The sequence below is a fragment of the Cupressus sempervirens genome, chromosome 5 (assembly GCF_028749045.1).
Source record: "Cupressus sempervirens isolate cs-2001-9-10 chromosome 5, ASM2874904v1, whole genome shotgun sequence".
In the NCBI taxonomy this organism is placed as follows: domain Eukaryota; kingdom Viridiplantae; phylum Streptophyta; class Pinopsida; order Cupressales; family Cupressaceae; genus Cupressus; species Cupressus sempervirens.
This window is the reverse complement of record NC_143122.1, coordinates 455,891,778-455,904,257: the sequence shown is the minus strand read 5'-3', so window position 1 is coordinate 455,904,257 and position 12,480 is coordinate 455,891,778. Positions and strand designations below refer to the sequence as shown.

At 36.4% G+C, this 12,480-nt stretch overlaps 1 protein-coding gene across 2 annotated transcripts in view; it reads right to left on the bottom strand.

Moving 5' to 3' along the window:
• LOC149556744 (phosphoinositide phosphatase SAC8-like) overlaps positions 1–12,480 on the bottom strand; it is a 113,881-nt gene that overhangs the window by 81,655 nt on the left and 19,746 nt on the right. For both annotated transcript variants that reach the window (XM_089831261.1, XM_089831260.1), the window contains exons 4-12: positions 3,908–4,035; positions 3,695–3,786; positions 3,476–3,533; positions 3,176–3,232; positions 3,007–3,040; positions 2,709–2,789; positions 2,455–2,561; positions 2,243–2,329; positions 2,070–2,147 (exon numbers count right to left, since the gene is read on the bottom strand). In XM_089831261.1, the coding sequence (XP_089687387.1) occupies positions 2,070–2,147; positions 2,243–2,329; positions 2,455–2,561; positions 2,709–2,789; positions 3,007–3,040; positions 3,176–3,232; positions 3,476–3,533; positions 3,695–3,786; positions 3,908–4,035 (722 nt within the window). The remainder of the gene's footprint in view (positions 1–2,069; positions 2,148–2,242; positions 2,330–2,454; positions 2,562–2,708; positions 2,790–3,006; positions 3,041–3,175; positions 3,233–3,475; positions 3,534–3,694; positions 3,787–3,907; positions 4,036–12,480) is intronic.

Here is a 12,480-nt window from a genome sequence, read left to right as displayed (position 1 = left end):
GGTCATTATTGTATTTTCTAGTATGGGTTTCCTGTTTTGTCTATACATAACAATTGTGCAGTGCACTCTCGTCCTTGACCCATCTGTGGGTCCTGAACAAAGAGCACACAAAGCTTACCAAGCGCTCTCAGTGGCGTACAATTTTGGTTCCCATAGTCAAAAAAATTATTTTTCATCTACACACTTTCATATCTTTAGCAAGTGAACTCAGAGGTCTAAAAACCTCAAAGGATTGCTCGAGGTGGAGAGGAAGTAATTGATTCCTCAAAGAGTTTGACCACCATTCGTAGTGATTCTGTTTTCCTACTCTACATTTTGGTGAACTTAACATGAACCTCACCTTTGTTTTAAACTTATAAAACTTTTTCTTTTTAGCAAAACTCACAACAAACAGCGTTTCTTTATCTTCTTTGTGCCTCTCTTGTGATTGTCTAAGTGTTGTGAGGCTCTTCTATGAGTTTTATGACCAAGACCAACTCAGGAGTTATGATGACAAGAATTGCAAGATTGTGTATTCCCCCTAACCAATATAGTCCTACACAGCCATGGAGGAACTTAGATTTCCAGTAGCAACAACTCCAAAAATTTGAGAAAATCCTCTATGACTAAATCAAATCCTTGATGGAAGAGGCCATGAAGGGAAGTAAAGAACAAAGACACTAGATGCTGGGCCATTGAAGCGAGCAGCTCAAGCACCAACCATGCACAAGCCACTAAAACAAAAAGGTATATCCATTGCCCTTATGCTCAAGATCCTGATAAACACCACATAAGGAAATGCACGGCCCATATCTACACCCCTGTTAAAAAAGTTGAAACTCAGAAGACCCAATTTTGACAACTAGGCAAATAAATGGCAGAACTCAGCAAATTAAAATAATACTTAAAATCATTAACTCGTCAAGGAAATTTAATGGGTGATTTTCTCAGCTGTAAAATAAAATCACATATTCCCTGATTATTCAGCAATTTTTTGAGTTATGCCTGACCCAATGAAAAATGGCAGAGAGAAAGCTGGGCATTAATTCAACCTTTCTGAAAATGCACAGCAATCGTGTACAGAAAAATATGACAAGTGTGTTTTCAACATCCCAAGGAGTTTAATTTTGCTAAAACAAATGACCGTGTATGTTCATATTTCTCTCATTTATGTGTACTTTCATGCTAATTATATAAATAGTTATGTATTATGAAATTTCCTCATTTGATTATAATTTCAAGTTAATCTTCTTAAAGGCAAAGATAACTGTCTAAATTGTCAATTTTAGACTCCACTACCAACCCCCTTGATGTAGTCGAGTTACGAATGTGACAAGATACCAATAATTAGTGAGGACTGGGAGTGGAGACCTCAATGGGGTTGAGAGGCATTCCATTTTCACAATTTCATCACTTAATGGTGAAACTATGTATTTGCCACTTATAAAAAACTTTAAAATTTGCTTTTTATTTTTCCTTTTTGTTCGGGTATCCTTAGGTTTTCCTTCACAGACCCACAATTTACTTGAGGTGCCTGGGTGGGACCCTAAGCGAACCGAGGCTGCTCCTGTTGCAGGGCCCATACCACACCCATCCAGTACAGGACCCATGCCCCAAAGAAGTATACCTAGCAACTTAGCTTAACAGCTTTATCGGATTTGGTATAATGTGATATTATGCTTACATCTTAGTTATCTTGGTTGCTACTTTCTTTGTTATATGCTTTAAGGAAATTTTCTTTCTGCTCTGACAGCTTGAGCACTTTTGTAATAACTTGATTGCAACAAATAACAATGATAATGTCTCTCATAATTTTGATTGTTAAAAATAAAAACATCCTCCTCCGATTTTTATAAACCTTTAATTGTTATTCAAAAAAGGTTTGTGGCTTGCAATTTCGCTTTTGCAAAGCTAATATTTGAAAAACACAGGCACTGATTTTACAGAGGTTAAATCCCTGAAAGAAAAAGAGCATTAAAACAAGAAACAATTAATACATAATAGTTGTGCATACAATATGAAATTTGTTAGAACTTATAAGTCAAACAATACCAAGAAAAGACAAAAAACAAATAAGAGTGATGTCATACTTGATCAACTAGATCTATAGCTACAATAGATCCATATCTCTGTACAAGATCATGAAAATGTCGCTGTACAACTTTAGGCTGAAATAGGCAAAGCTGTGATTAGTATCACATTTACTAATATAACTGCACACTGAATGAATAAAACTCAAAGAAAGAATAAAATTTACACATACCGTTTCATCTGTATTTATAATATTTAATTTTGGCTTATAGGTAAGATCAACAATTTGTTCCCATAAAACAGGAATAGACCCACGGACCTGTAAATATAGAAATACACACTATTGAAGAATTACATAATAAATTGCAAATTTAGATAATACTTCATATTTGGCACACATTTCTTGTTTTTCCTCTGAATGCCCAGAGCATGCATCTGCACTACCTGTAGATATGAAGCTGTAAATCCTTCAACTTCCAGCAGCTGTTCAGTTTCTATAAAATTTGCAACATGACCTTCCAGGTTAGCTCCCCTGCGCCACATTCTTGTTCCTGCAAATTTTACGATATTTGAATCTTTCCAAATAATGATGGAACAAAATTCTATAGTTCATTTTATGTTTACAAATATTGTTGTACTTTATAAGGGAGAAGCAAAATGGCACATTAATAGTCTTATCCTTTTCCCATAGTACATACCTATTCGTCGCGTGCACCTTCTCGAGATTAAAGTGACTGTAACTATTTTCTCTTTAAGTTTGACTTGTATAGTCTGAAAGCATAATTCCGGTTAAGGCAATAAAGTATATTAATCAAAGTTGCTAAGTGACTCACATAAAAGGAAAAATTTGTCTTGTTTTAACAGGCAGACAAAATCCTCAAGACAACACACTTTAATGAAACGCTTAAAAAAAATCAAGAACTCTAATCCCGTATAGGCATTGTAGCCTGCAACAATGATCTAGCACACCATTGTAAAGTGCAAATTTGAGGATATTGCCCTGAATAACAGGTAAAATGTATGGCTCGAGCTGCAATACAAAACATAGTACATAGGATTATGATATACTCGTGAGGGTTCAGTGAGAATTCCTGATAATAAATGAGCAAAATCAAATTTACTCTATGCAGCTTATGTTTTTTAGTTTAGAACTTTGGATTCTTACTTTAGCCTCTATCAACTCTTCCATCAAACTTCTGTTCCAGACATAACGTGGATCAGCCTGCAAAAAGGACAACAAAAATTGGAAGCTAGACATAAATGAACAGAGTGTCAAATTAATTTAAGTATGCTCTGGAAACACATATTACTTTACTTAATGAATCTATCACAGACTGAACTGAAATTATGATAAACTATCAGTATTACAAATGTCCAATCCTTATAAAAGACAAACTGTTGAGGAAGAATACATTTGCACGGAGTTTAGAAAGCAGTATCAAAGTCTATTTTAAAGGGACTTGACCTGCTTCCACAGAGGAGACCTTTTCTTTAACCCTTCTAAATTATAAATCCTTTGTACACTGCAACACACATTCACCAAAATAAGATTTATAATGTTGCATTTTATTACCTTTACCATTCAGTACATAAATTACAAAAGAAGATGTTTTAAATGACAAAGGCAAGACTATCTGTTTATGAGAACGCATGCAGATCAGGAGGAGTTGTATTGAGTACCCACTTAAGTGTTAGATCGGTTTCATATGAATAGTATAGACCAGGAGTCTTCTCCACAGTTTTTAAGAGGCTCACAAAGTAAGCTTCATCTCTTTTCTGTTCAATTAAACTTCTCAAAACATTAGTCAAAGACTCTAAAATTTAAACAAAAGTCATTTCAAGATAAAGCACAGAGTCTGTCACTCTCAAATTTTCAGTTGCATTGTGATATACTTACTTCTGCTAAGGATGAAAGCTTCAGAACTTTGTTGCAGGATAAAAATTTCATAGACATGATTCGATAAACAGAAAATCCACAATGCATGCCCAATTTCTCTCGAGAAGTTACCACAAGTATGTAGGTACCTGAATGAAACAGCATTGATTAGAACAATGAAAAAAGCTCAAACATCATTATAGGTATCAGCATTCCATTGAACAAAGAGAAATCTAATGTAATGCTTTGTAGTGTAGTCCTTGGGAACACTATTACAAGACATTGTTGCCACTGCTAATATTTGTCATGTTATTTATGGCAGTAAAGAAACTATAAATGCATGTAATGTCCCCTTTATATTTTTTATGGTTTTATACCAATTTTTTTACTCTCCCATTTTTTTTGAAACAACAATTTAAAACTGAAGTTTGATATAATGATGGAAAAATACTTGATGAGAACTTTAAACACTTCATCAGCCAAATCTGAACCAAATTTTGATAACTTTTAATGGCTTGTAGAAAACTTAGGTTACTTTAAATTCTTGTATAAATTCAAACATAAATTTGAAAACCCTGAAAATTGATTTATTTACTTCTGGAATGATTACAAGCTGGAAAGTGGAAACTGCTCTAAAACAAAAATCAGATCCAAGTTTACAATTTTCAACTCATACACCTTTTTGGAGTGTTACAGCAAGCTGATCCAGATGGGTTAAGGGGTACGGGGTACAGCAGCTGTACAACTGCAGTCGAAGCTTACAATAACCAAAGTCAAACTATATTTAACCGGCCTTGCTTGTGCAGCAGTGCAAACCTGATTTCTAAGAGCCAAATAAGCATGTATGAACTGTCCTCACAACTAATCCCTCCTGAATCAGCAATAAATATTAAATATCTTAAAAAATGTTTTGGTAAGTTGGCTAGCTCTAAATAGTGGCCAAACCCTCCAATATTATCAACCAGCAGCTGTATGAACATAACAACTCATCCAGTCCCCCAACTTAATGAATTCATACATACCCACAAGACAAGATACAATCTCAACCGAACACTAACAGAAACCATCAGAGAAACAAAAGCATTGGTGTTATAGACCACACAAACTATTAGAAAGATAAACTGACGATAAATATAACAGCATATACTAGAAAACCCCTAGAAAGAGAAAAAAGAAAATGCATTATATAATATTCTTTAACCAGAGGCAAAAGAAGATTCAATCACACCTTCCACTGCTGCCAGTTTGAATTTACTGTCTTGAACAAGTGAAGGGCCCGCTGCACTGTGCTCTTCAATAATATTAAAATAATATTATTTAAATTGCCACAAAAATAAGAGAGACTGGGTCCACTTAAAAATATTATTAATTAATCTAAAAAAAGGGTCGTGATGTAGCAACAAAATACTACAAGCTACCATCCTTGCTATTTACATCAAAATACATATTCACTAATTCCAAAATCGTGCATTTAATCAAATACTTTATGATTGTAGATAGTAATTGTTGGCATAACTGATTGTTGATTGTAGGGATGAAATGTTACAGCATACATTCGATAGTTCTTGGATCCATTGTTGTGTTGTCATTTATGTCAACTAAATGATTAGCTATGAACTGTTTACAGAGAAGCTAAATTCTATACTGTGCAGGAGACCAATTAAGTGTGTGGTTGATTTGTGTGATGAGTTATTGCTATGGGAGACTAAGAGATCTATCCACTTCTTGTATATGTAATTTCATGTACTGCAGATAAGTATTGAATGAGTTATGATTGATTGAAGTGAGATAATCCAACTGGGTTGATCGGTGAATGACAGACAGTGATAGATTTGATTGGTCTATCAACTCGGTGATGTTTCAAGAGATGAAATTCAGGATTTATGATGTTTACTCAGCTGCTCGATCATTGTTATAGTTGTGTATGATTCGGTTTACAAGAAGGCATGTTTTTGATCAATTAAAGACAATTGAAGACAGAAAATGAAGAACAAGTTGAATGTTTATGTTTGATCTTTAACCAGTAACATGTAGGTCGTTTCTAATAGATCTTTCACGATGTTAAGTTGGTTAATGATGTGGCAATGATGTGGAACAATTAAGTTTTGATAAATCGATTATGCATTGGTAGTTGTGATGGAATTTCTCGGAAGTGTGTATGTTCACTGGAAAAGTGATATTGCCAGATGTTCTTTGTTCAACCGATGTGCAATTCAAATGGTTGATTGAGTGGTACAGCTGATGATGGAATCAAGTTTGGTAATACATTTTGGTCAAGCTATGGTTGGCTTCAGATGTAACACATTTAGGTTAAGGTGGTGGATTAACCTAATATTAAGATGTATGTTTAAATGGCAGAATGTTATTTTTGCAAGAGAGAGAATGCATAGTGACATTGTAAATGGTTGTGCGATCAAGTCGGTAGCTGAATGTCTGCAAGCAGATGCAGATGGTGAACTAAATGGATTTTGTACAAGCAATATTGAAGTGCTAATCTCAGATCAATCTTCTTGTTGATTCCTAATGGTTTCTCAAGTTTGAAGCCTCTAAGAAGGTCACTTTTAAAAGGGTGAGAAAGATCTTAACAAGTCTGAAATTAATTCCTTTAACAGGGTGGCTCATTAATTTGAGTTAGAAAATCCTTTAACAAGGTTACTCCTAACAAGGTAAAGCTCCTAACAAGGCAAGATGTAAATCCATTAACTGGGTTACAACCAACACGGTATGCTCTTGACCGGGCATCATTGTAAGCTCCTAACAGGACCAAGAGTTTAACAGGGCACATTTAAGAAGAGTGCAAAGATTTGTAGGTATTAATTCCTGTCGTGGTTTGACCTCTGACCAAGGGTTTCCACAATAAATATATTATTGTTATGGTGTTACTTGTGTGTATGCTTTATTAGTTATCTTATTGATGTTTTCACAGGTTAACATGGAATGAAAAAATGAATTCTTAAGTGTTACATCTGATATTGGTTAATCAGTTTTGAGATGTTTGGTTAAAGTTTGAATTTAGTGGACTACTGATTCACCCACCACCCCCCTCTTAGTAATCTAGAACCTTAAGTATATTAACATTAATAAGCTCAAAAACCATATTTTAATATAGAATCTTTTACTTTTACCAACCAAACAAATGGAATTGGAGCATGTTAAATGGGTCTCTGTGACAAGACTCTGCTCTCACTCTCAAGTTCGAATTATGTGTGGCCAAACAATACTTAAAATGACACTTATGGGCAAGTCTAAGCCACAGACTCTTCCATGGGCCTCCATCTGCTTCATGCATTTGACCATATAATATTATTATTTACTACTTTGGATTAAGTCATGCATATGTTGATGTCTACAAAGTTAATTTATTAGTGAATGGGAAATCATATTTTCTATTTAGTTTTCAACATTTTATATACCTTAGGATTGTCAAGTTTTTGCTTCAACATTCAGTATTTCATTTACTAATTAAGTTGATGTGTGATTTTTAATAAAAACGTTCTCATTATTTTTAATTTGTTTTAGGTATTGAAGAGAGGGAATCGCTATGCAACCTTCTACGGCTCTAGTGAAGGTTGACGTTTTGCCTTCCTTAGGGTGCGTGCAGGTTTGCTTGGCGAGTTTCATGGCCTCTTTTGTGTCTTGTTATCTGTCTTGTTTTACTTGTGTCTGCATGCATGTCATATTTGTACTTCCCATTATTTTGCACTAGTGGCATTATTTTCATTTTAGTTTTTTTCGTCTTTATTTTGCAGCTTCCCTGTGTTTAACTTGTAAAGGACTGTTAATTCCCCAAGCTGACTTGTACATGTGAGCCAAAGTTAATAAAGGGCAAATTGATGAGAAAATCATTTCACAGAGTGCGGGTGAAAACATTAAGAATGATAAGATTAATGTCGGAAATGCCAATGATAGTTCAGCATACCCAAAGAATAATACTGAAAAACCGTCCATAAATCAGTGTTGGTGGAGTCTTCGGTGCATGTGTGTCCTTTGACAAGTTTCCATGGAAATTTTGGTAGAAAAGAGTTTGCAGGAGATCTAGTTGGATTGGGAGGGACCGCAGCCAATGGAGATAGACAAAGAATTGGAGAAAATGTCAGGGCTGGATGAAGCAATAGTAGGTCTTCTCCATCCAGTTTGTAAACTCTTTCTTTGTTGCCCAATGAAAACATGATTAAAGAAGTTAGGGTAGAACAAAATCGTTTAGAGAACATTGCTATATTAAAATGGATGAACTTTCATTTCAAGACCTTTAAGAAATATGTCTTCCTAGACCATGGATGAACCTGTGCTCGGTGCTCCCTTTTTCATGTTTCCTTTCACGTTCTTCATTATTCCTTCTAAGCTTTAACCTGAGCTTTTTGTAGCTCTCCTATACTCTCCTCTGGGACTAGATCGACCAGGTCGACCTTGATCTCAGGGTTTCTGGGGCCCAGAGCCCGAAAAGCATTGGGGGATTATTTAATTTGATCTTGCTCTCTAGTCGACATGTATTGTTATTGGTCAAGGTCAACAGGCCAAGGTTGACCAAGTCAACCTTGAACCCAGGGTTTGTAGGTCGAGAGTTTATTTAATTTAATCCCACTCTCTAGTCGACTTGTATTGTTTTCCTGCCCAAAAACTCATATATAAGGAGGCTTGGAGGCTTCATTTTCATATCAAATTCATATCTCAAGTTCACACACATCAACCATCCACACTTTTTGAAGACAAGCAAACTATACTTTGCATTCAAGGATCCTTTGTGAGGATTTCCTTTTCAAAATTTGGCGTATTGATGGCCATCAAGGGAGGAGATCTACATTGAAGCATTCATTATCTTTTACATTGATGAGCATTTACATCCCTGGCACAATGATGGGATTATGGTAGATCCATTGTGAATTGTGGAGATACCCAACAATTCTATACAGAATTCAAAATCTACAACACACTACAAATCAAAATCCTTATTCACAAGGGTTTTAAGCAAGGTGAATGCTAACATTTATCTCGGTTAAGTCATTTCCATTTATCATTTACAAGGTTGATTCCTCAATCTAGGGCTTGACCAGGGCAAGCCCTCACCCACAAAACAACAAAAACCCTTCATTTTATGTAAGTAGGAACAAGATAACAAGATTTTGCACACGGATTTGGAAATCATTCTCTAAGAAATTTTCGGAGAAGTTGGTTCGACCTTGTTACAGTGCCCCTAGTACGCGTCAACCTCATAAGAATCTGACCCTACAGGTCAACCTAGACCCGGCTACTCTTCTGGAGAAATGATTTATGGGTTTTGTTTGTTTCGTCATTTTGTTTGAGGATCCATGGTCAAATATTCAGAAAAGGCTCAAAGCCCTAATTTTTGGAGCTAAAGTACATCTTCCACTACATATTCAAGGTGAGCCTTTCATATTTCAATTCCTTACATATCTTTATCCTAGATCTATATCTTAATTGGGCTGATTGTATACACTTAGCATCTAGATCATTATTTAAGAAATTAGTTCAATTTTGCGTACACATTATCCTATAAGGCTCAAAGAGTGTATTTCCTTATATTGCATTCTCTGTTATGATTCAAATTTAGGATTGGCACCCTTTTTCATTTGGGTCCTGTTGACACAAAAGTTTGCACCCTTGCTTAAGGTATGACCCTCAAGTGACCTCGTGTAACATGGAAACAACCTACAAGTGTGGGACTTGCACTCTGAGGTTGAATCTCTTGAGCAAGATGGCTTCTTTACAATCGGGATGCATCTAAACTACTGCTAGAGGGAAAAGCGAGGAGGATTGTGTAAAAGTAAATTGCTGAAATGAAAGGGGGTGATCCACCAGATTGAAACTTGGTTACCAACTTTGTGTATGAATACACTACACATCAATGAAATACTCGAATACACTATTCTCAACTCTAATCAACCTTCCAAGAAATTACATGCAAGTTTGAACCAATCAAATGTTGTAAGGAAATGGGTTTTCACTTATATAGCAAATGCTAGCAAATTAAACACAACAGATAAATTAGGAAAATACAATGGAAATATTCACTACAAGGCACAAAAGCATGCACTAGATAGAAGAATGGCAAGAATAGGTAAGAAAACAAGAAATATCATTAATGGAAGGAAAAAGGATTACAGTTGAGCATATTGCTGCTGCAAAATGCAAACAAAGAAGAACCCCGAAAATATCTACAACTTGCTTTTTAAAGAGTTCAAGCATAACTCAAATGAAACTTGAAGTTCAAACCCCAACCACAATGGAATTAGATTACAAAGGAGCAATAAATCAAAATCAAAAAGAAATCTAATCATGAAATACAACTTGTTCAATGAAGTGACAGGAAAGAGCCAAAAGAATGTATCTAGCAAAATGGGAGGATAAATCCAAAAGATTTGATCCTTACAAGCAATAACGAGGCATGGAGATACATTAGCGTCGTGGAACAAGGCCCAAAAAGTAGCCCAATATTAAAGAATTGGCCTTGACAGTGTGTGTTCGATGCAAGAGATCAAATCACGCCACTGTCAAAAAACACAAAGGGATAACACACAGTGTTAACCCACCCATGTACACCTATACAGTTGACCCGCATGGAAAATATCTCATCTCTCCCAAAAAGTGGTGGATCATCAATGTAGATCTTTCCATTTGAAATGGACGGCCCAAATCCTACAAAAATCTCCCAATGAATCATTAAAACATAACCGTTGATGAAGAAACTTTCTGATCTGACGGTTGGCACATTTCCTAATGAACGATGGAAGAAACAACAAAACCTTTCGCTATTTTGCAAGCTGCCAAAAGTGGCCTTCTGGAAAATAGTGCAATGGGTTAACACACACTTGGTTAAACCTCCGCCAAAATTGAGCCACTTGGTCAAAGAGCAAACTGAGTCACTTAGCCAAAGAACAAACTGAGCCACTCAGCACTAGAACATACAAAGCCAGCACGAAATGTTAACCACACATGTCATGTTAACCCACTAGTGAATAATCAAGCCCATTGAAGTTTTCTTTGATCGATTATCTGTGATGGGTTGAATGGGGGCAAATATAGCCAACATTCTTGGCAACTCATAGGGGATGCTTGCATGCTAAGCATAAGATCAATGGCCTTAAGCAATCCATAGGGCATAGAGTCACTAGCAAAGAATGACACGTAGCCCACCTATAACTTCACAAAAATCTGCAGCCAACAAAAAAACAAAAAGCTCTGGGCAAGCTCCAGGAGAAAAGAACAACTATGCGTGCACACTTCTTGGAAAGCTAAAAACACCTAATCTACTATGTACAAACATGTACAATACAAACAATTAACAAAGCCATTGACTGGCTTGTTGAAGTAGCTACCCTTCCTTACTAATTGATTTTTTCTTCCATGCATATGGGCAGTCAAATAGATCAGCAAGCATGACAGGCATATTGTTGCATGGAACACCTTCTCAATGTTGAAAACAAAGAAACTCTCCAACATTGGGACACCTTCAATTTGAGCAAGACTTACTTGCTCCTTCTTTTGGAACTAACCCTCATGCTCAAAAGTAAGCATGACCAAAGGCAACGTGTTGATTTGTTGCAGAGCTAGATGCCTTATGGGGCATCCTCTTGATGGCTTTGGGTCTAGGCAATCAACCTTGACCACGTTGATGTGCTTTGCAATGGTGGTATCCTTCTGATTTGAATGTGGCTCCTCTTTCTGTGAAGAAATCATCTCCACCTCTTCCTCATGATGCTCATGAGCCACCTCCTTGGGAGCTAGCGATATGGTGTGAATCTCTACTTGTTGTTGCTGCACCTCATGATAATCTAATGAAGGAGCAGATCTCTCGATGTCCATGTATGAATAAAATAATTCCAGCTCATCCCAAAAATTCTCCTCATTAGAATCCTCTTGCTCTATTGCAATAAAATGCATTGGTTAAGGGACAACCTCATGCATATCACTATGTTCTTCCTCAAGGACAGAGCTATCTTTGAGGCTCTCTTTTCCATCCTCCATATCACAGAGGACTATCTGCTGCAACAAATGATCTTTTTCTTTCTCTTCTTGTAGCAAAACCTCATTTTCTTGGAAAGGCTCAAAAGCCATTATTTGTTTCTCAAGAGAAGGAACAAAGAGTTAAATGGTAGTAGGTATGAAAGGCTCATAGAACCGTCTCTTTTGTAAAAGGAGTGGAGAAGTTACACAATGGGCTCTTGTGTTGGAGGGTGCTTCTTGAAGCTTAGAATGAAGGGTCTCGAAAAAGGGGTTGCCTCTGCTTCTTTGGTCTGAAAATGAGCTAATTGGAGCCTCATTTCCTCTTCTTTTGCTGCAACAACTTCCCTTGCAATTTTCTCCTCAAGTTGTCTCTGTTGTTTCTCCCTCTGTTCCTCTTGCCGGAGATAGGCCTAGTATGCCATCTCCTCATGTTGTCTCTCTAGTTGTTGCCACCTCTCAATCTCATCAAGCTGCCTATCACAGGCCAGCAATTAATCATTTTGTTCATGTCACCACATGTCCATTTTCCGACCCCATTCATGGAACTGCCAGTCAATCTGCCTTTGGAATTCCAACATGATATCTGCAATCCTTTTATATGGGGATGTTGGGACTGGTGAAGCAATAGTAGG